The sequence below is a fragment of the Panthera tigris genome, chromosome E3, assembly GCF_018350195.1.
Source record: "Panthera tigris isolate Pti1 chromosome E3, P.tigris_Pti1_mat1.1, whole genome shotgun sequence".
Classification (NCBI taxonomy): domain Eukaryota; kingdom Metazoa; phylum Chordata; class Mammalia; order Carnivora; family Felidae; genus Panthera; species Panthera tigris.
The window spans coordinates 17,819,782-17,842,829 of record NC_056675.1 but is presented as its reverse complement, the minus strand read 5'-3'; the positions used below and the strand labels follow the sequence as shown (position 1 = coordinate 17,842,829).

General features: G+C 50.2%; 1 protein-coding gene across 3 annotated transcripts; it reads right to left on the bottom strand.

Annotated features, from left to right (window-relative positions):
- Positions 1-20,397: 20,397 nt before the first annotated feature.
- Positions 20,398-23,033, bottom strand: CD2BP2 (CD2 cytoplasmic tail binding protein 2). Of its 3 annotated transcripts, none has more exons than XM_042971092.1 (7): positions 22,907-23,033; positions 22,253-22,356; positions 21,871-22,009; positions 21,545-21,702; positions 20,997-21,432; positions 20,790-20,896; positions 20,398-20,721 (listed from the first exon to the last, which is right to left on the bottom strand). In XM_042971092.1, the coding sequence occupies exons 2-7, from the start codon at positions 22,328-22,330 to the stop codon at positions 20,608-20,610; spliced, it is 1,032 nt and encodes a 343-aa protein (XP_042827026.1). In that variant the 5' UTR covers positions 22,331-22,356; positions 22,907-23,033; the 3' UTR covers positions 20,398-20,607. The 3 variants fall into 3 exon arrangements, with proteins under 3 accessions (XP_042827026.1, XP_007094815.1, XP_042827027.1); XM_007094753.3 differs by having other exon boundaries at positions 20,398-20,699; XM_042971093.1 differs by lacking the exon at positions 22,907-23,033 and adding an exon at positions 22,642-22,742.
- Between the last annotated feature and the right edge of the window lie 15 nt (positions 23,034-23,048).

Here is a 23,048-nt window from a genome sequence, read left to right as displayed (position 1 = left end):
GAATGCAGTCTAAACTCTGGGAAAACAAGTACAGCCCCCCCCCCCCCCCCCCCCCCCGCCTCTGAGTGTCCCCAGATGCATTCAGCATCTTTGAAGATAAAACCATTTAGCATTTAGCAAAGACTTTGAAAGCAGCTATTATAAATATGATAAATATGGTCAAAGAACTAAAATTTTTAAAAAACTCAAAGGAAATTGTGACAAAATAGATCATCTTGGTAAGAGGATAGAAATTATTTATTTTATTATTTTTTTAATGTTCATTTATTTTGACAGAGAGAAAGAAGAAGGCAGTGAGCAGAGGAGGAGCAGAGAGAGAAAATCCCAAGCGGGCTCCATGCTGTCAGCGCAGAGCCCGACATGGGGCTCGAACTCATGAACCATGAGCTCATGACCTGGGCTGAAATCAAGAGTCTGTCCTTAACCAACTGAGCCGCCCAGGTGCACCGAAATTATGTTTTTAAATTTATTTTCATGTTTTAAGTTTATTTATTTTATTTGAGAGTGAGAGAAAGTGCGAGTCAGGGATGGCCACAGAGGGAGAGAGAATCGCAAGCAGGCTCTGCAAATCAGCGCAGAGCCCGACGTGGGGCTCGAACCCATGACCCGTGAGGTCGTGACCTGAGCTAAAGTTGGATGCTTAACCGATCGAGTCACCTAGGTGCCCCAGAAATTATGTTTTTTAAAGGAATGAAGTTCTGGGGCACTGGGTGGTTCAGTTGGCTAAGCACCCAACTCCTGATTTTGGCTCAGGTCATGATTTCATGGTTCATGAGATCAAGCCCCGCATGGGCTCCACACTGGGAGTGGGGTCTGCTTAAGATTCTCTCTCTCTTGGGGCGCCTGGGTGGCGCAGTCGGTTAAGCGTCCGACTTCAGCCAGGTCACGATCTCGCGGTCCGTGAGTTCGAGCCCCGCGTCGGGCTCTGGGCTGATGGCTCGGAGCCTGGAGCCTGTTTCTGATTCTGTGTCTCCCTCTCTCTCTGCCCCTCCCCCGTTCATGCTCTGTCTCTCTCTGTCCCAAAAATAAATAAAAAACGTTGAAAAAAAAATTAAAAAAAAAAAAATGAAAAAAGATTCTCTCTCTCTCTCTTCCCACCCCCCTCCAAAAAAAGGGGGTGGGGAATGAAGTTCTGATACCTACTACAATATGCATGGATGAACCTTCAAAACATTATGCTAAGTGAAAGAAGCTAGACACAAAAGGAAAAATATTGTATGACTCCATTTATATGAGGCACCTAGAATATACAAATTCATAGAGACAGAAAAAGCAGAGGCTATCAGGAGCTGGGGGAAGGGAGGAATGGTACGTTGTCATTTAATAGGTACAGAGTTTCTGTTGAGACAATGTATCATAAAGAACATCTGGAAATGGATAATAATAGCAGATATACAACACTGTCCACGTACTTAATGCTGCTGGATTATACACTTAAAAATTGTTAGGGGTGCGTGGGTGGCTTCGTGGGTTCAGTGTCTGACTCTTGAGGAGTGCCTGGGTGGCTCAGTTGGTTTGTAGCAGGATTCTCGCACAGAGAGCTGTGACACCGAGGCTTTTTAATTTCCAGGAAGCAATTTTATTCCTGCCGGCACCGCTCAGTTGGGTTCGTACACGAAAGAACTGAGCACCGAACGTCACGCGGCATAGTTTTTTATACATTTTCTATTTCTTTGTCTCCCATATATGGTATAACACACACAAACATGCAGTCTCATCAAGTAGTCTCAGTTTACAAGGTCATGAGTGATGGCGTCACGTAGGCACATAGCCAGGTTACTCTGAAGCTTTCTCTCCCTTTTTTCTCCCTCCTTGAGGAGGGGACCCTACCACATTCCCCGCTTTGATGCTCGGACCCCTCCATTTTGGGTCAAAGAGCATCATCTTGGTTTAGAGGTTTGTATTTCCAGAACATCATTACATGAGCGGCCGTCTTTCTTTCAACCATGGCCTCAATGAGACTGGAGACGGACCGTACAACCAAGGGGACGAAGCAGGGTAAGATCCAGCACCCTCCCAAAATTAGGAGGATCATTCCCATGAAGGTTTTGCATCCTCCGAGAGTTGATTTTCACCTTTCCCTGGGGTTTTCACCTTTCCAGGTCTGGACGGGGGACATGAGCAACCTTTCTCATTCGATCTGTGATCTCCTCCATGACTTTTTCCTCATCATCTGTCTGTGGGCACCAGTTGTTGAGAGAGACACAGAGTATGAGGGGAGGAGGAGGCAGAGAGAGGGAAACACAGAATGCAAAGCAGGCTCCGGGCTCTAAGCTGTCAGCACAGAGCCAGACGTGGGCCTCTAATCCATGAACCGCGAGATCATGACCAGAGCCGAAGTTGGACATTTAACTGACTGAGCCCCCCAGGCGCCCCGTCATTGGTTATAATTTCTACAACTGCTTGCAGTCTAATTATGCGGTTTAGCATGTAAATGGGAGTGCGGTAGCCCCCGGACCCATCCTCTGCCCCGGTGGCAGGGCCATAATATTGGATTATATGCTCAGGAGGCCACTCATCATCTTTCCATTTGCCAATTTGCAAGGTACTTCGCTTTCTTTGAGCCTATCTCCGTACATGTGAACTCTCAGATGTTCTCCTCCTGCAATGGAAGTAGGAAGAAAGATGGACGGATAGTCCCCAGCACACATGACCCTGACCAGCCTGAAGGAAGTACCATAGAGGCTCTTTTCCCACATACCCCATATAGCCCACCTGGGGCCTGCCATTCGATGGCTGCATCAATGTTGTCCCAAGCCTCTCGGAGATGAGACAAGTTAAACAAGGGGTGAGGGTCTGGCTCAATGTGACCGGGGGACCCCCACCGTTGGGTTTCCCAGGTGGTTGAATTATAAAACCTTTGGCCTAGGCATGTTAAGCTTCCAACAGGGATGGTGAACTTTTTCCCCCATCAGGCAAGACAGTTCTTCCCAATGATTGAGGTTTTGAGGAGCCAAACCCCGGTAGTGGAACTGGGGTATTTTGTTCCATTATAAGGCTCGGGGGGATCTAATTCCCTGGCCTCCCATGGCCATTGATCCCCAGGTTGGTTCCCCCACATACATGGCATGAAGAGATCTTTAGGGTCTGGGCTATAGTCTTTACCAGGACTAGAAACAAGTTCCTTGCTGGGACTGAAATGGGAGGGGGACTACTTATTTCTTCAGAGAAGGAGTGACGGGACGTGGTTGGATGGGTGGTAGTGACCCTCTTGAAATACAGCACAGTCCCTGGGTGTCTGCCACACCCATAGACTCAGACGCCAATTCGGGTGCCCCATTGCCACATATGGTCTCCTGGGTTAATGATGGTGAAATTAACAGGGTTACAGGCTTTTGATTGACAACCTGATGTAGCAGCTCCCTCCTGAAGGAGCGCTGTTGTGCCTTTTTTTTTCCCCCAAGTAGCCCATGAAACACAGCTCCAACTGGGGCATAAAAACTCAGGTGTACAGGCACATACACCGTTTTCCTCACACGTGCATTTGTCACTGAGTCGGTATTTTCGCTCCCAATCCAAGCCTCCACATGGTATATCAAGAGTCCTCGGGCCCTCCATGACAAGTGCCCGCTTTTCTCATACAACAGATGCCTCCGGGCCAATACCTATAACTGCACATTCATCAAACAATATTGACACCAGACGCTTGGGGTTAGTGATCTGTGTCCAGCTGATCAAGACCCTCCCACTTCCTGGTAAGATCGGACTTCTAAGCAGTCTTCATCTGGGGAGCATTGGGGTATTGACACAAAGCAAGTGTATTGACTCCCCCATTGGCAGATGGAATAGGGGGTCTTATTGTGTATGCAGGGCGCCAGGGTCTTTGCCTGGCATGAGAACTGGGTATGGTATGGTATGGTAAGGTCCAGGTGACTCCCTGGCCTGACCTGGTTATGCGAATACATGGGTCACACGATGAGACATCTAGATTCACAAACAGGGTCCAGATTGAAAGCAACAAATGCCAACAAAGCATCCTGCCCACAAGAGGAAAGTGAGTGCTGACAGCAACCTCTTGCCACATTTTCAGCCAGCTGGGGCAACCTTCGCCAATCCGATAGCAAGAAGTAGGGCAAAAATTACAATAACAGTGAGAGACAAGGGGTGGCAGTGCATCACGGTAAGAAGACAGACATAGAAAACAAGGACAGGGGCGCCTGGGTGGCGCAGTCGGTTAAGCGTCTGACTTCAGCTCAGGTCATGATCTCGCGGTCTGTGAGTTCGAGCCCTGCGTCAGGCTCTGGGCTGATGGCTCGGAGCCTGGAGCCTGTTTCCGATTCTGTGTCTCCCTCTCTCTCTGCCCCTCCCCCGTTCATGCTCTGTCTCTCTCTGTCCCAAAAATAAATAAAAAACGTTAAAAAAAAAAAGAAAAAAAAAAAAGAAAACAAGGACAGTCTATTTATTTCACCGGACCGGCGATTCCTCAAGCTTCTGCTGTGTGTAGATTGGTCAGCTTCCGGAGTGACTAAAGCAGGGCAGCGGTCCCCCGCTGGAATCCCCGGCGTTGCAGATTGCTTCTTCCGGGTGGTCAGCTTGCACGGCGTGGATGGATCAGTCCCGGGAGTCCGGCTTCACTCTGCCGTGGTGAATCCGGGGACCCACCTTGGCTACTTTTACTGCAGTAGGGGTGGACACAATGACAGTGAACGGGCCCCTCCAAAGGGGTTTGAGTGGCTGGACTTTCCACTCCTTTACCCATACAGCATCTCCTGGCTCAAAGGAGTGACAATCTGTGGTCAGACTCACAGGCCATCGCTCTTTAACCCATCGGTGTAGGGTGCTTAGAGTAGAGCCCAGCGCCCGCACCTGCCGCCTCAGGGTTAGCCTGCCCATTTCCTTTAAATCCCCGCTATGCCCTTGATAATTGAGGGAGGGTGCCCATAAATGATTTCATAAGGGGGAAAGCCCTGTTTGCTTCGTGGGGCTGCGCCTGATTCTTAACCAGGCTATTGGCAACACCTGGTCCCAGTGCAGGTGGGTTTCTTGGCACAGCGTACTTAATTGTAGCTTCAGGGTTGGGTTCATTCGTTCCACCTTCCCGGAGCTCTGGGGTCTGTATGCCGTGTGTAACTTCCAGGAGATCTTAAGTCCTTTGCCACCAGCTGCACCACCTCAGCCACGAGTGCTGGCCCGTTATCTGAACCCATAGTGACAGGGATCCCAAATCGTGGGATAATTTCCTTTAGAAGAAGTCGGGCCACCCCGTGCGCCTTTCCTGTTCAAGTAGGGAAAGCTTCCTCCCAACCTGAGAAAGTGCACACAAAGACCAACGGGTATTTACAACCCGGATCCCGGGGGAGCTCAGTGAAGTCCACCGTCACATTTTCAAATGGGGCTGCCCTGACACTCTGCACCCCAGGAGCGGCCTGGGGTCCCTGATGTGGGTTATTCCGGGCGCGGGTTTCACACTGCTCACAAAGCACCTGGGCTATGCTGGAGAGTGGAGGGAGGTAGAAATACCGGCTTAAGGCTGTTTCAAAGGCTGTCCTGCCAATGTGAGTTTCCTGATGGAACTGTTTAACAAAGGCTGGCGCCAGGGTCTCAGGAATTGCTACTCCGCTGTCTTCAAATTTTCACCATCCGCCTGGGGGGGGGGGGGGGGGGGGGGGAGTAGTTTCCATTTTCAGTCTTAAACCAAGTACTTTCATGATGTGAGTAATTAGGGTCCCATTCTGCCAGCGGGTTGGGGAACAGTGCAGTGGTTAAAGCTGCTGATTTTGCTTTGCCTCTCAGTCTGCCTTACGGCTTCCCCATGCAGCCGTGGTGTCTCCCCTTTGGTGTCCCTGGCCATGCATGACTGCCACACTTTTAGGGGCCCACAGAGCGTCTAAGAGTTCAAGGACTTCCTTACCATATTTTATGTCCTTTTCTCCCGAGTTTGTCAGACCCTTCTCCTTGTATAAGGCCCCAGGTACGTGGAGGGTGGTGAAGGCATATTTAGAGTCTGTGTATATATTAACACGTATCCCTGCTGCCAGTTGGAGGGCTCGGGTTAGACCAATGAGCTCTGCCTTTTGTGCCGAAGTCCCCTTCGGCAGGGGCTCCGCTTCAATGACAGAGTTCAGGGTCACCACGGAATAACCTGCAAGACGCTCTCCCCTCTTTACAAAACTGCTACCATCAGTGAAATATTCACTGTTGGGGTCTTTGAGGGGCTGATCCCTCAAGTCTGGTCGGCTGGAGAACACCTCATCCATGACTTCAATACACTCATGGTCTGGCTGGCCTGGCCCAGCAGGAAATAGGGTTGCAGAGTTCAGGGCCCGCAGTACTTCCGGGTTCTCACATCACATTCCCTGATATCTGACCATCCTGGCGTTGGTTAGCCAGTATTGTCCCTTGTACTCCATTAACGTCAATACTGAATGTGGCAACCAGACTGTCAATTCCACACTAAGAGGGCTGTGGCTGCCAGCGCCCATAGGCAGGGGGACCAACCTTGGGCCACAGAGTCAAGTTGCTTGGAGAGATATGCCACCGGGTGATGCCATGATCCCAACATCTGAGTTAGGACTCCCACTGCAATACCACTGCGCTCATGGACATACGGAAAGAAAGGCTTGGTCGTGTCTGGGAGCCCTAACCCAGGCGCATTAGTAACGGCTCGCTTTATTTCCTCGAAGGCCTTTTGCTGTACTGATTCCCACCTCAGGGGTTCTCTCTCTCCCTGCTTTGTAGTCTTATAGAGGGGTTTTGCCAGGACTGAAAAGTTAGGTATCCAGATTCTACAGAAACCTGCAGCCCCGAGAAACTCTCGAACCTGGCGTCGGGTTGTCGGGCCGGGATTGAACAAAAGGCCTGCTTCTTCTCTGGGCTGAGTTGGCGCTGCCCGTGGGACAGGTGGAAGCCGAGATACTTAACCTTTTCCTGACAGAACTGGGCCTTTCTCCTGGAGAACTTGTAACCGGTTTTCCATGGGAGGGTAAGGAGCTGCTGAGTCCCTTCCATGCAGCCCTTCCGGGACCTCCCAGCCGGCACCAAAGCATCCACGTACTGAAGCAGGACACAGCCGTACTGATCCCCTGGGAAGGCTTTTAAGTCAGAGGCTAATGCAGTGCCAAAAATGGCTGGGGAGTTTTTGAACCCCTGAGGCAACCTGATCCAAGTTAATTGGCCCTTGTCACCATTTTCAGGATCCTCCCAGTGGAAGGCAAAGATCAATTAGCTCTGGGGGCCAGACAGATGCAGAAAAAGGCATCCTGAAGGTCCCAACAGGTGAAGCAGGTGGCTTCAGCAGGAATGAGCCCCCAAAGTGTACAGGGGTTTGGGACCACCGGGTGTATGGTGACAGTTACCTGGTTTACTGCTCACAGATCCTGAACCGGCCGGTAGTTGTCTATGTCAGGCTTATGGACAGGCAAGAGGGGCATGTTCCAAGTCCACTGGCACGGCTGGAGGATCCCATACTTTAAAAGTCTCTCCAGGTGGGGCGCCTGGGTGGCTCAGTCAGTTAAACGTCCGGCTTCGGCTCAGGTCATGATCTCGCGGTCCGTGAGTTCGAGCCCTGCGTCGGGCTCTGTGCCGACAGCTCAGAGCCTGGAGCCTGTTTCGGATTCTGTGTCTCCCTCTCTCTCTGCCCCTCCCCCGTTCATGTTCTGTCTCTCTCTGTCTCAAAAATAAATAAACTTTAAAAAAAATTTTTTTTAATAAAAATTTAAAAAAATAATAATAAAAGTCTCTCCAAGTGTTTTTGGATCCTGACCTGTGCCTTGCGAGGGATGAAGTATCGTCTCTGGCAGGTGGGCTACGCCCGGACTTTAATTCCACAACCACTGGAGATATGTTTTGGACTGACTCCTGGTGGGTTGTCTTCAGCCCACGATCCTGGGACCTTAAAGGGAAGCTCGGGCACCGGTTGTGGTTTTGCCTTGAGACTACAGAGACGCCACTCCTTCCCTTGGGGAATCGTGAGAGTCAAAATCTTTACATCTGGTTTCAGTAGGGTCAGAGCAGTCTGTCCCCGAGAGCTGAAAGCTAACTGGGCCTGCAGCTTTTCCCAATAGGTCACGGCCCATTAGAGCCACGGGGCAGTCAGGGAGGTACAGGAATTCATGATGACTTCATGGCCACGTAAATTGCATTGCCGAGGCAACAGGAAGGGACGGCATGTCGGACTGCCTGTGGCCCCCACGATGGTGGCTCTCTGTGAGAGGGGGCCCATGGGTCGGGTCACTACTGAGTGTTCTGCTCCAGTATCTACCATAAAGTCAATGGGTCGGCCCCCCACATTCATTCGGACCATGGGCTCCTGGGGGCCTAACCAAATAGAGCCCGGTCTGTCCTAGTCCTCCTCGTAGTCCTCTATGGCGGCTATCCTCACAAAATCATCTTCGGATGCCCCATGAGGCCATGATGCTGGTTGGTACCAGCCCTAGACCACAGGGGCTTTTTTTTTTTTCCTGCCTGGGGCCTTGCTGAGAATTACCAGGTCGCTGGGGGCACTCGCTGTTCCAGTGGCCCTCCTGACAGCAGGAAGCACACTGATTCCACCCTGATTTTGGTCCGGGGCAAGAGCCTCCTCCCTGCTGCTCCCCTTTCTGGCCTTGGCCCTCTTCCCTGTGGGGAACTCTTCCGGGGGTGTTTCAAGGGCTCCACCAAGGGGCAGCTAACAAGTCTGCCTGTTTTTGCATCCTTCCGCGTTCTTCCTTCCGTGCTGCCTGGTCACGGTTAACAAACAACTGGGTTGCTACTTCTAGCAACTGACAGATATTCATGCCAGTGAAGCCTTCTGGTTTTCGCAGCTTGCCCTGAATGTCCCCCTGGGCCTGAGCTACGAAAGCCGCATTAATCATCTGCTGGTTGGCAGGTGCTTCTGGATCGAAGGGAGTGTAGAGACGAAATGCCTCACATAGTCTCTCATAAAACTGGCTCGGGCTTTCCTCGGGTCCCTGGAGCACTTCTGATGTTTTACTCATATTTATGGCCTTCCCCCACCCACCCCCGCCCCACCTTCTTTTTGCCATTTAGAGGGGCTTCTTGATATCATTCAGTCCTTGCAATCCGTCTGCCTATACTTGAGTCATTTGGGTCCCTGGGTCCCTCCCCAGGGAAGTGAGCCCGAGCGTAGGCCTGGTGGTCTAGTGTCCCAGCCGGGGCATTCTCCTCTAACCATTTTAGGGCTGCCTGAGTAATTCGGCGACCGTCCTCAGTGTTGAAGAGGGTCAGAAGAAGTTGGCGGCAGTCCGTTCAGGTAGGTTTGTGGGTTTGAATTATGGGACTGCATTAGGTCCATCGTGGCCTGGGGCTTTGTATAAGAGGGGGTATGGTGCTTCCATTTTAGGAGATCCATAGTGATACAGGGTGGGTACATAAAAACACGTTGGCCTCCTTGGATCTGGCCTTCCTGATCATAATAGATGGGTCCCCTGGTTTCCCTCAGTGGCATCTGTAGGGCTCTCCGGTGTGGCTGCAGGGAGGGGCTGCCTCCACCAGTCTGATTCTCTAGTCGTCGTTCAGGAGTCATATACAGGGTTAAGACTGGTGGTCCAGGGGAAGTCGGTCACATTCAGGGGGGCTGGTTGGTGCTGGGGGTGGTGAGGCCTCGGGGCTGGGGGCAGACTCTGATGAGGCTTCTGCAGTTAGGGCTGCTGGGGGCACAGGGGGCAGTAAGGGGTGCAGTGGGACATATGGTGTTTCTTCAGGTTCTCCCAACAGTATGGGCTTTTTAATCTCTGGCCAGCATTTGGAGGAAGCCATGATGTGAACCATCATAACTTTACAGGTCTCTCAATAGAGACTTTTTAGCCAAGGTAGCCGGGATAGGACCAGGTCTTGCCAACAGTCAATGTAAGGAAATTGGTCAGGGTGGCCTGGATCCCCCGGGGGATGACCCTGAACACTCGCCAACTAGTTCCTTATCAAGTGAACCCTGGGAGGGCCAGCCCACCCCAAATGATGGCCAATCAATCTCACAGAATGCCTGGAGCTTTTCATGAGTTAATTTCACACCATAATTTCCTGAATATCCCTTTTTGCAGTTTCTCAACATAAACTCTAGGAGAGGCACTTTACTCTGCTTTCCACCCATTTCCTGCCCCTAACAGACGACTTTCACGCACACGAGGGGGGGAAAAAAAGGAAGGAGGGGGACTAGTTTGGAGAGGATGCACACTCACTTTGTCCGTTTCCCGCCCGCTCTCCTCTCGAAGGTATTTCAGGCACCTCTTAGCATTGGCGGGTTCAGTTTCAATCCCCGACCAGGATCAGACTCCCGAAGAAGTCTGACACCGCCTTAAGCCTCACCACAGAACCTCGGACCAGGACTCAACACCCGCTTCGGCCCTTGGTCAGGTCGGAACCTTCCCGTTGTAGTCTCATTCACACACATGCACACAAAGACTCCAACCCACCGCCCTACATTCAGCACCTTTGAGTTACAGCTGCATTCCTCAACCCTTGTGGAGAGTTACTAGGGCAACTCTGGGAGGTGATCAGGCTCCCCTCTGCCTCTTAGGGGCAGGTCTGCCAAAACGAACCCGGGTTCTTACCAGTCTGACGGGCGGCACTCGTTGAGCTGGTTCCTGGGCCTCACAGGTTTTGTTAGCCTACACGGGGTCCTCGCCCCGGCGCCCCGGCACCCCGGGATAGGCTAATCTCCTACGGGTGAAGGGGTCCGCTGGCACCAGGCGAGGTGGCTTCTCCTGGCGCTCTGAGGCTGTACCCAGTGGCAAAAGAGGTAGAAACGCACCATCTCCAAATCCTCGATGTGAGCCCCCAAGCAATGTAGCAAGATTCTCGCACAGAGACACCGAGGCTTTTTAATTTCCAGGAAGCAACTTTATTCATGCCAGCACCGCTCAGTTGGGTTCATACCCGAAGAACTGAGCACCGCATGTCACATGGCATAGTTTTTTTTTTTATACATTTTCTATTTCTTTGTCTCCCATATATGATAACACACACAAACATGTAGTCTGATTAAGTAGTCTGTTTACAAGGTCATGAGGGATGTTGTCATGTAGGCACATAGCCAGGTTACCTTGAAGTTTTCTCTCTCTTTTTCTCGCTCCTTAGGGAGGGGACCTGACCACAGGTTAAACGTCCAACTCTTGATTTCAACTCAGGTCATGACCTTGTGGTTCCACGGATTGGAGCCTCACATCGGGTTCCGTGCTCACCGTTCGAAACCGGCTTGGGATTCTCTCTCTCTCTTCCTCTCTTTCTGCCTCTCTCTCTCTCTCTCTCAAAATAAATAAATAAGCTTAATTTTTTTTAAAGCGTCTAATTCTTGATCTTGGCTCAGGTCATGATCCTGCGTTTCATGAGATGGAGACCCAAGTCGGGCTCTGCACTGACACCATGAAGCCTGCTTAGGATTCTCTCTCTCCTTCTCTCTGCCCCTCCCCAGCTCGTGCTCTCTCTCTCTCTCAAAATAAAAAACCAAACAAAAAAAACAAAACAAAACAAAAGGTTAAAATGGCAATAAACTCCAGACTTGAAATGCACAACTAGAGGAGCACCTGACTGGCTCAGTCAGTGCAGAGTGTGACTCTTGGTCTCAGGGCTGTAAGTTGAAGCCCCATGTTGGGTGCAGAGATTACTTAAAAATAAAATCTTAAAAATCACTACAGGGGCTCAACAACAGATCTGACATGACAGATGACAGAATCTATGTCCATGAAGAAAGATCAACAGAAACTATCCAATCTGAAGAACTCAGATTCTTGCTTCAAAAGGCAAGAAAAAAATGAATCTTTACGCAGAGATCTATGGAACAACATCAGGTGTACGAACATAAACATAACAGGGGTCCCAGTAGGAAAGGAAAAGAGAGAAAAGAGCAGAAAGATTTGAAGAAAGAATCACAGAGCTTCCAAGCTGAGTCGCACCAGAGGCCACATACTGGGATGGTAGCACACCCCACTTTCATAGAAAGAGAAGCTCCTGAACTTGGGACCCCAAGCTCCAGGACCCCACTCTATGTACTTCTTCATCTGGCCGTTCATGTTGTCATCTGTATCCCTTATCATATCCTTTATAATAAGGTGGTAAACATAAAATAAGACTGTGGGGTGCTTGGGTGGCTCAGTTGGTTAAGCATCCGACTTCGGCTCAGGTCGTGATCTCGCGGTGGGTGGGTTCGAGCCCCACGTTGGGCTCTGTGCCGACAGCTCGGACAAAGCCTGGAGCCTGCTTCAGAATCTGTGTCTTCCTCTCTCTCTGCCCCTCCCCTGCTCACACTCTGTCTCCCTCTCAAAAATAAATAAACATTAAAAAAAATTTTTTAATAAAGACTCAAGGCAACGAAGTGACTTGTCTGGGTTTACACAACTAATAACTGGCAGAGCTGGAATTCAAACCTGGGACACTGACTACGACACCAAAATTTTAAACATTTTGTCACAGAGTATGTCACCACAGGAACTCATAGAGTACTGCATCAGGGAAAAGGAGGGAAAAAAAGGGAAACAACGGCCCAGAACTTCCAAATTTGTTGAAAAATTAATCTACACATCCAAGAAGCTCAGTGAATACGAGGTAGGATCAATGGAAAGGGATTCACAGTTAGACCCATCATAGCCAACCATTGAAAGACAGAAAGGGGGCGCCTGGTGGCTCAGGTCATGATCTCACGGTCCGGTCCGTGAGTTCGAGCCCTACAGTGGGCTCTGTGCTGTCAGTCCAGAGCCTGGAGCCCACTTCTGATTCTGTCTCCCTCTTTCTCTGCCCCTCCCCCCATTCACACTCTGTCTCTCTCTCTATCAAAAAAATGAATAAATGTTTAAAAAAATTCCTTTTAAAGAAAGACAAAGAGAAAATAATAAAAGCAGCAATGAAAAAAGACTCATCATGTGCAGAGAGCATCAACACTGATCTACACAAACTTTTCATCCGAAACAATGGAGGCCAGAAGTCAGTGAGTAGAGTGACATATTCAAAGTGCAACAGACCAAAAATGAAATTAAGGAAGTAATTCCACGAACAACTTTGTGCCAGCAAATTCAATCACATGGATGAAATGGAAAAATTCCTTAAAACTAACAAACTGTCAAAGCACACTCAAGAAGAAACGGAAAACTTAAATAGCCTCACATATAATTAACGAAATTGAATTTGTAGTTAAATCTTCCCATAACATTAATTGGAGCTCTGTGCCTAAAATAAAAACATTCTCTTTGGAACCAGCACAGACTTCTAGGTACTGAGAGACAAGGTTTTTCTCTTTCAATCCTAGAAATACTTTCTCATCATACAACTTTTTTTTCTTTTAGATTTTATTTATTTATTTTTAACTAAACTCTACATCCGACATGGGGTTTGAAGTCATGACCCTGAGATCAAGAGTTGCACGCTCCACCCACTGAACCAGCCAGGCATCCCCATACAATGGTTTTGTTGTTATTTTTCAGGAGCCAGCTTTCAAAATATTTGGAAGCCGAAAGGATTCACTCTCAGGTTTCGCATTGTTGCTTTGCTGGTGAACTTGATAAAACCAATTGAATTCCTTCATGGTCCCCATAAACTGTAGATAATACCTGGAAAAATTCAGGGGAAAAAAAATTTCCCACAAAGAAAATTTCAGATACAGATGGCTCCTTTGGTAAATTCCACCAAACATTTAATGAAGAAATAATATCAATTCTACATAGATTTAACATTATTCCCTTCAAATCCCAACCAGGTTTTTTGGGAAATTGACAAGCTGATTCAAAAATTTATTTAGAAATGCCAACGACAGGGGCACCTGGGTGGCTCAGTCGATTAAGCGTCTGACTTCAGCTCAGGTCATGATCTCGCAGTTTGTGATTTCGAGCCCCACATTGGGCTCTGTGCTGACAGCTTGGAGCTTGGAACCTGCTTCAGATTCTGTGTCTCCCTCTCTCTCTGCCCCCTCCCCCCCACTCACACTCTGTCTTTCAAAAATGAATAAAACATTTAAAAAAAAAAAAAAGAAAGAAAGAAAAAGAAATGCCAAGGACATAGACTAGCCAAAACAATCTTTAAAGAGAAAAAAGAGGATGTTCACTACTTGATGTCAAGATTCACCATAAAGTTACAGTTACCGGGACACCTGGGTGGCTCAGTCGGTTAAGCATCCAACTCTTCATTTCAGCTCAGGTGATGATCCCAGGGTAGTGAGATCGAGCCCTGCAACAGGCTCCGCACTGACAGTGTAGTGCAGAGCCTGTTCGGGATTCTCTCTCTCTCTGCCAGCATGAGCACACGTGCATTCTCTCTCTCTCTCTCAAAATAAATAAATAAACTTTAAAAAAAAAGGCAAAAAAAAAAAAAGCTACAGTTATCAAGACAGTATGGTACTGAGGGGCACCTGGATGGCTTAGTCAATGGGATGTGCAACTCTTCATAGCAGGGTCATGAGTTCAAGCCCCTTGATGGGCTGGCTTAAAGATTACTTTTTTTAAAAAATGAGAAAAAAAAAGACAGTATGGTATTAGTATAGAGATAAACATAGAAATCAGTGGAACAAAATACGTAATTCAGAAATAGATGAACATATATGTGGACAATTGATGTTCTGGAAAGGGGGCAAGGCAATTTTTCAACAGTGGAAAGGAAAATCTCAACAAACGTGCTCACGTGACTGGCTAGCCATACACAAAAAAAGTGAAGTGTATACAAAAGTTAACACAAAGATATCATAGACCTAAATGTTAGAACTGAAACTATAAGACTTCTAGAAGAATCAGAAAATGTTGGTGACTCTGAGTTTGATGAAGATTTCTTAGATGGGACACAAAAAGGCACAAACTATAAGGGCAAAAAATCCAAAATTGAACTTCATCAAAATTTAAAATTTCCACTCTTCAAAAGATACTGATTAAAAAGAAGTTAAAAACAAGCCAGAGACCAAGAGGAATATTTGCAAAAGATATATCTGACAAAAGACTTGTATCTGGGATATGTAACTGCTACAAACTCAATAATAATAAGACAAATAACCCAATTTTATCATAGACAAAAAATAGGAACGGGGCACCTGGCTGTCTCAATCAGTGGAGCAGGTGACTCTTGATCTTGGGGTTGTAAGTTCGAGCCCCAGGTTGAGTATAGAGATTACTTAAAAATAACATCTTAGGGGCTCCTGGGTGGCTCAGTCGGTTAAGCGGCCGACTTCGGCTCAGGTCACGATCTCACGGTCCGTGAGTTCGAGCCCCGCGTCGGGCTCTGTGCTGCCAGCTCAGAGCCTGGAGCCTGTTTCAGATTCTGTGTCTCCCTCTCTCTGACCCTCCCCTGTTCATGCTCTGTCTCTCCCGGTCTCAAAAATAAATAAAATGTTAAAAAAAATTTTTTTTAAATAAAAAAAAATAACATCTTAAAAAAAAAATAGGAGCAGACATTTCACCAAATATTCTGGCTGGACTTCAGGATCACACACACCTGGGTTCAAAGGCCGGCTTTACCACTTTCAGGCTGTGCGGCATGAGATAGATCACTTCACCTCTGTGAGCCTCGCTTTTCTCATCAGCAAAATGGAGGACATTCGTAACTGAATAGTAGGTAGTCAGAAAGACTACACATAATATTCCTAACTTATTTAAATACTTAAGAAATGCCAGGGGCACCTGGGTGGCTCAGTCGGTTGAGCATCCGACTCTTGATTTCAACCGAGGTTGTGATCTTGTGGCTGACGTTGGCGCGGGGCCTGCTTTGGGATTCTCTCTCTCCCTCTCTGTCTGTGCTTCCCCCCCCCCAAATAAATAAATAAACATTAGAAATGAAAAGAAAAAGAAAAAGAAAAGAAATGCCAGATGCCCTTTCAAATACAGATAGGTTTAGTACCACGTTTTAAGCCTGGGAAAAGCCAACATTGTATTTAAGCAAGTTGAAGAGTTGAGACAGAGAAATGTGTCCAAAACGCGGTGTGGAGCTGACGCCCCTGGAGCTGTGGGGCAGAGATGCGTAGGGTAGTCAGTGGAGACAAGAAAACGAGGGCAAGAACCACAGCATCAGAACAGGAAAACCAGAGGCTACCCAAGCAAGTCTCAGGCAGCGCCAGCATCTACAGTGGGTTGTACAGGCTTGTCACGTGTGGTGTCTCCACAGATAGGTGGGGTCTTATCTACAGGGCAGGCTGAGCCAGACAAGCTTCCTGGAGAACAGGGAGACTGGTGGGGACAGGGTGAGCAGACCCCACTTGGCCAGAGGGAGATGTGTGCCGGGATGGCCCCCCGGAGGGGGCAAAAGGAGGTCTGGTGGCCGCTTGAACCGACCACAGAACGGCATGCCCTTGAACCCGGGGAATGGCCAGAAAGGACCAAGGGGCAAGCCTGGCCTCCATGTGGAGTTCGGAAGAAACATCATCCACCCTTGGGCCTCGTGCAAAACATCCGCTTCCAAATCCGCCCTTGAAAGAATCTCCCCTTGGGTCTCGGTGTCAGGAAGAGCTGGGCATCTCCAGGGCTTCGACTTGGCCGTGGCTGGGAGCAGAATGGAAGGCAAGCCGCTCAGTCTCAGGCCTCCCCACTGCCTGGGAGCCTGGCATTAGTGGCCCTGCAAAGAGGCATCAAACTAGCCAGGTGGGTCTGGAAGGGGTGACAGATGTGTCAAAGGCATTAAGGGACCCCCAAACTCCGTGGGCTTTGTGGAGCCTGACTCTTTGCCAATTTTAACTCCTTTTTGAAGTCCTCCACCATCCTTGTCTCCCCCAGGACCCCACCAGATGCCCAGGGGAGGGTGTGACAGCCTGAGCCTGGACTCGCCTTCTCCCACTCTTGCTAGTCTTCTGGAAAATGGCCTGCCACAGACAAAAGGCTCTGGTGTCCCAGACACAGGGATGACATCTGCAGCTTTGACCTTGAGCCGCCCTGTAAATTTGCCCATGGCCTCAGTAAAAATGACCCTACCGATCCTTCAACCCTGCTCCCTGAGAGACTATTGGGTCTAGACACCTGTACACTGCCCATCCAGGTCACACCTCACCCCTTCTGGGATGGCAAGGACAAACAGTCCCACCGGGAAAGACTTGGCTCATCCCCTAGTCATTCATCAGCACTGAACTCCTGTCTCAGACCAACTGGTGGAGACAGGCCAGCAAAAACTGCTCTGGGTATGGGGCCAGACATCTGTGCTATTGGGCACAGTGGAAGAAACAATGACCAACCAGGGGGGTGGGGAGTGGATTATTAGGAAGCCTGTAGGAAAAGGAGGCCTAGGGGTGCCTGCGTGGCTCAGTTGGTCAAGTGTCCAACTTCGGCTCAGGTCATGATCTCGTGGTTCACGAGATCGAGCCCCACATCGGGCTCTGTGCTGACAGCTTAGAGCCTGGAGCCTGCTTTGGTTTCTGTGGCTCCCTCTTGCTCTCTGCCCCTCCCCCGCTTGTGTGTGTGTGTGTGTGTGTGTGTGTGTGCGCGCGCGCGCTCTCTCTCTCTCTCTCAAATTAAGAAAATAAACACACACACAAAAAAAGGAGACCTAGAATTGAGTACAACAGATCTATTAATTGGTCTTTCCCAGATAGAGAAGAGAAAGGCATCACTGGCCAGGCCTGGAGAAATCAAATTGCCCTGTTCTGGGATAAGGCTGGAGCCTGGAATCAGGGAAGAAAATGGAGAAGGAAAGCAAAGGCAGATGTGGAGCTGGAGGGGCTGCATCGAGCCAGGCCCTGGAAGACCTTCTCAGTCACCTTCAAGCTTTTGAACTTTATCTCGAGGGAAATGAAGCCATTATAAGTTTCCAGTAAAAGGTTAGGGACTTCACCTCCATGGTCTCCCTCCCCAAAACCATAACTCAAATCCAATCACGAGAAAAATCCCAGACCAAAAAAAGCACCCAAATTTGAGGAATATTTTACAAAATACCTAACCAATTCTCCTCAAAACTGTCAAAAGTCAGCAAAAACAACTCTGAGGAATTGTCAGACCAGAGGTTAAGGAGACATGATCATTGAACGTGAAGTGGTATCCCAGAAGATATTCTGGAACAGACAAGGGACAGAAGAGAAAAATTAGTAAAACTCAAAGAAAGTGTGAGGTTTAGTTAATGGTAATATACCATACCTTCATATGGTGGAATAGTCAACAATAAAAAAGATTACTATTGCATATTACATGGCTTAATCTCAAAAACTGGCTAAGTAGATACAGAAGACACAAAAGACCACAAATTGTAGGAGTCCGTTTGTACGAAATGGCCAGAATAGGCAACTCTACAGAGACGGGAAGTAGATTAGTGGTTACCAGGGACTGGAGGATGAGGAGGGTGGGGAGTAAGAGGGGCGGTTTCTTCTACGGTTGACAGAAATGTTCTAAAATTGTGGTGATGGCTGCACAGCCCTGTGAATGTTCTAAAAAGAAAAACCTCCTGAACTGTGTACACTTCAAATGGGTGCATTACATCTCAGTAAAGCTCTTGGTAAAAAATAGTAATTTTATGTACACACCTAACAGTTTTAGGAAAGGCAAAGGAGTGAAGTGCTGATAGGGGCTTGCAGCAGGGCCACAGCCAAAGGGAAGAGAACTCCAGTGATGCTCGTGGAAGGGGGGAGGCATTCAGCTAGGTGGGGTATGTGTTAGTTTCCTATCAGGGCTGTAACAAATAACCACAAACTTTGTGGCTTGAAATAACACAACTTTATTAGGATTCTGGAGGTCAGAAATCCACAATGCTTTTCACTGGGTTCAAATCCTCAGTGGGGCTGTCTTTTTTTTTTTTTTTTTTTGGTAGCAGCTCAGGAAGGACTGTTCTCTTGCCTTCTCCAGCTTCTACAGGCCACTGCATTCCTTGGCATATGGCCTGGTCTTACGTCTTCGAAGCCAGCAGCTGTGTTTGACCCTCCACTCTTTTACTTTATAGGACCTTTGTGATGACATTGGGCCCACCCACCTCTATAATCCAGGATAGCACGCCCCCCCCCCCCGCCCACGTCAGTCATTAGTTTAATCACATCTGCAAAGTCTCTTTTGCCACGTAGGGTCCCATATTCAGATTTTGTTGAGGACATGGACATCGCCGGGGGACCATTATTCTGCCTACACAGCCTGACATCAGGAAGGTGATCACAGGAGGACAGTGTGAGGGGTAGATGGGGTGACATCTGGATGTGTGGAGCCCGAGGTGCCAGTGGTACATCCAAGGGAACCGCCCCCTTGGCTTTCATCTGTTCGCCCAACAGTAAATCCCTCCCATGAGTCAGTCAGTCATTGGGGTTATAAAGGTGACCAGCTGTATTGCTTTTCACTTCTGAAATCCAGATGCACCGTTTAATCAAGGACATCTTACAAATGCAATTGGCAGGGTTTTCTTAATGACACATAAACACTTCTTACAACTGAAGGCATTTTGGAATCAGTGACCACTAAGTCTGGGCTGGCACCGGCATGGACCCAATTAATACAGAAGTTGGAGGCCTCACTAGAGCATCAAGTATCCCCAACCTGCCGTCTTTCCTACTTCCAAGCCTGGATCCTTCCACCTGGGGTCCTGGCGCTCAGCAATCCCGTTTCAGACCAGCAGAACCCTGGCCACACATGCTCAGCTCTGCCACCACAGCAGGACCTGGGAAGCGGCCCCTCCGGGTGTAACCTCAGTCCCGAGTCATGCCCAGTGGCTCTCCACCTGTCCACACGTTGGAAAACACCTGGGAGCTTTCAAAAAGCCCCACCCACTGAGCCACTATCTAGACTAATTCATTTAGAATTTGAGGAGTAATTTTACAGCTCCCCTGAGACTCCAATGGACAACCAAGGTAGAAAAGTGGAGGGTTCAACCTAGTTTGGTACAAGAAAGAGGCAGAAGGCAGCACTGGCGAGAGGTGGGAGGTGCTAGGTCCAGACAATACAATTCTACCAGTCTCCCTCCCAACCACACCCCCCAGAATCTGAATTCCTGGAAGAGGACTAACCCAGTTATCTCAGCTCCTTCACCGCACTTGCCCATGCACACTGGGAGCTCAGGAAATGTAAACCTCACAGGACTTCCAGGGTGCGAAGAAAGGTCTGGGAAAAGCAGCCCACTGGGGCTGGGCCAGCTCTCTGATTTGCTGTGTGAGCTCCAGGGAGGCACTGGCCCTCTTCGTGCCAGTTCAGGGGTTGGCCCAGGTGGCCTTGAAGGGGCTTTCAAGTGCCAACACTGAGTATGCACTTCCCCTACGAAGCCTAATACAGTGGAGTCAGTGGATACCAGGCTTCCTACTCCCCCCAAACAGATGTCCCAACCCCCAAGGCCTAAAATCTCCACTTCTGGTGCTCTACCTTACACTGGCTACAAAGACAGAGACTCTGAGGTTCTGAAGGCCAAAGACCTAAGAACTGCAAAATAGGAGCCCCCTCTGAGGATACCGGAGGACAGCATGTGAGTGAAAGGGATTTTTAGATGGTGAGGAAACTCCAGAGGCCACCTGACAGCCCTGGTTCTGCCCCCAGAGTGACAAACAAAGGTGACGTGGTTCAAGTAACCAGAAACTCCCAAGAAGGAACTTCATGAGAAAACACTCATGAGGCGAGTCCAAAGGGGTCCTTGGCTTCTGGCCATCAGCACAGCCAAGGCCCTAATATGTAACCAAAGGCTTTTATTGGGAAAGGGAAATTGACTGAAAAGTGGCCCCTCAAGTCCTCACTGCCTGAGGCAGCTGGGGCCTCCTCCAGAGAGTTCAGGAAAGAAGGGGCCACCAAACCGGGCCCTCAGCAGGCTCAGGTATAGAGGTCAAAGTCAATGCGTTTGGAGTTGTAGAACTGTCCACCAGGAGGGTCCAGCTTCCGGCAATAAACACCATCTGCGAAGTAGCCTTCGTTCACCCAGGTCTGCAGGAAAAGAGAGCAAGAGCTGGGAAAGGACTGGTATGGGCGGTGGGGGAGGAGAGAAGTGGCAGAAAGAAGTAGAAAGGGGCTTACCTGCATCTGGGTGCTGGTGAAGGGCCCATACAGCTCAGCATCCCCTGTGTTCTCCCACTTATATTCCCACATCACGTCCACCAGACCATCTCCTGGCAACTCTGCTTCTAAAACAACAGACAAGGCCATCTGGGCCTCAAGTTCCCTGGCCCCTGCCCCTGCCCCTGCCCCTGCCCCCAGCACTCCTCCTCTGCCCTCCAGTCCTACCTCCCTTCTGCGTAGGAGTTGGGGTCTCCAGCTCCCCCTCTGCCACTTCTTCAGCAAACATGTCCAGAGAGGGTGGGGGTGTGGGCTCAGGGGGTCCCTGGGTCCGGGACCCCAACCCCTTCAGCCGCATGGCTAATCGTTCCCTTGTCTCCTGATACACGCCAAGGTTGCCCCGGGCCACCATCTGGTCGGCCAACCCAGAGAGCCGATCCAAGCGCTGGGGGGAACTGGGCCGCCCACCCCCTTTGCTGCCCCCTTTGCCTCCTCCTCTGGCCCCCAGACGCCTCAGTGCACCAGCTACGGTCTCTCTTGGCAACAGCAGCTCCAGAAGGCCCTCCAGAAGGGCTTGGGCACTCATTGGTGTCTGGCCCAGGCTGTCCTCTTCCTCTGAGTCGGACGGTGGGCGCTGATCGGGTGGCCGCTCCCTGATTTTCACCTGTGATGTGAAAACAGGGGTGGGGGTGGTTATCTCCTACAAACCGTGAGCAGGGCCCAAGCCCAGCACTGGCTGCCTCCAGGCCCCCACCACGTCAGCCCCTGGGCCACACCCAGTCAATGTTGTCTAGCCAGCTGTCTCGGATCTGAGCATCCCGGTTCAGGAAGTAGTTGCCATCAGCATCAAAGTGGCCTTCCTCCATCTCCTCCTGCAGGTTGAAGGGTGTGATCCGCACACCTCCCTCACTGGGGAGCGTGGCTGCTTCCTGACCTGCATGAAAGACACAGGCATCCCGTGCTGGGTGCACGCGCGCGTGCGCGCGCACACACACACACACACACACACACACACACACGCACGTGCGCGCCCTTGCCACCCCCCCATCCCCAAAAGCTCTATCTGTTCCTCCAGCAGAACCAATTCTTGGGTTTAGCTCACCTTCCACATCCTCCGAAGCCAAGATATCATATTTGCTGGACCCCTCCTCTTCATCATCATCCTCCTCATCACTGTCCAAAGAGTGTTTGCCTTTGAAGCGGCTCCCAGGACCCCCTGCCCCAGCCACAGGATCCACTGGCTGTGAGGAAGGGCCAGCAAGTTGAGAGACGCAGGTTACTGGCTATTCCTCAAAATACTCCAGGTAGAGTTTTCTTCAAAACCTTCCCCAACTGGAAATTCTCCAAACCCACTTCCCAGAGAACATGGAAAAGCTAGCCCCCTCTCTGCTTTCTTTGCCCCCCGCCCCCTTCTTTCTCTTCTGGCTTCTAGTACTTTCTCTCCCCTCACTCCTCCTAAGAATGCAGGAGTCTGGCCCCCTCACCTTCTTCTTGGGAACACTGATTTCATCCTCATCATCCTCCTCTCCCACACCTTGGAAGGTCACTTTTCTCTTTGGCATGACTGGACTGAGGAGCCTTCCCTGGGCTGAGCCGAGAGAAAGGATGCAGATTAAGGGAAGTGGGCGAGGCTACTCACCGCGGAAGAGCCCCAGCACAACAAATAATCACCCGGTACGCACTAGATCCAGCTCGTGAGGAGAGGGAGCACAGAATGAGGGGCCGAGAGGGAAGCTGGCCGCCAGGAGGCCCCCCGGACTTGGTTCGGCATCCAAAAGAGTTGCTGGAGCGGGGGCGGAGGGGCGGTGGCGCAGAGGGGCTCCCCACGGGCAACCCCCACCCTTGACGAAAAAAGGCAGGCTCCCCCACATACCCCGCCAATCCCTAGCCCCCGCAGTCCTGGGTGCGACGGGGATCCGCGGGCTGACACCCTCTCCTCCACCCCCAGCTCCCTCAGAGCCCGCGGGGCCTGGACGGACCCAGGACCTGGCGTCCTGGCCACCCCCTCCGCCCCGCGCTGAACTCCCAGCTCCGCGGGGTGACCCCCATCTGTCCCGGGCTAAGTGTACAAGCCTAAGTGTACAAAGAGAGGCGGCAGAGCCGCGGGGATTCGAGCAGCCCCACCGGCTCGCGCTCACCTCAGGATCCACGGGAGGCCGTGGGGGAAGAAAAAGAGAGACTTTCCCCAGGGCTACATCCGGGGCGCCGGGCGCCATCACCCGGAAGAGAACTGCGGAAGGCGCCAGAGAAGGCCGGAAGTGGCTTCACTCCGATTAGATG

Bases quoted from the DNA above. Each gene is read 5' to 3' on its own strand.
- CD2BP2 (XM_042971092.1), bottom strand. From the start codon at position 22,330: ATGCCAAAGAGAAAAGTGACCTTCCAAGGTGTGGGAGAGGAGGATGAT. The intron at 21,433-21,544 runs GTGTGGCCCAGG...TTCACATCACAG, and splicing joins GGCTAGACAACATTGACTGG to GTGAAAATCAGGGAGCGGCC. The intron at 20,722-20,789 runs GTAAGCCCCTTT...GTCCTTTCCCAG, and splicing joins TCACCAGCACCCAGATGCAG to CTCTTGCTCTCTTTTCCTGC.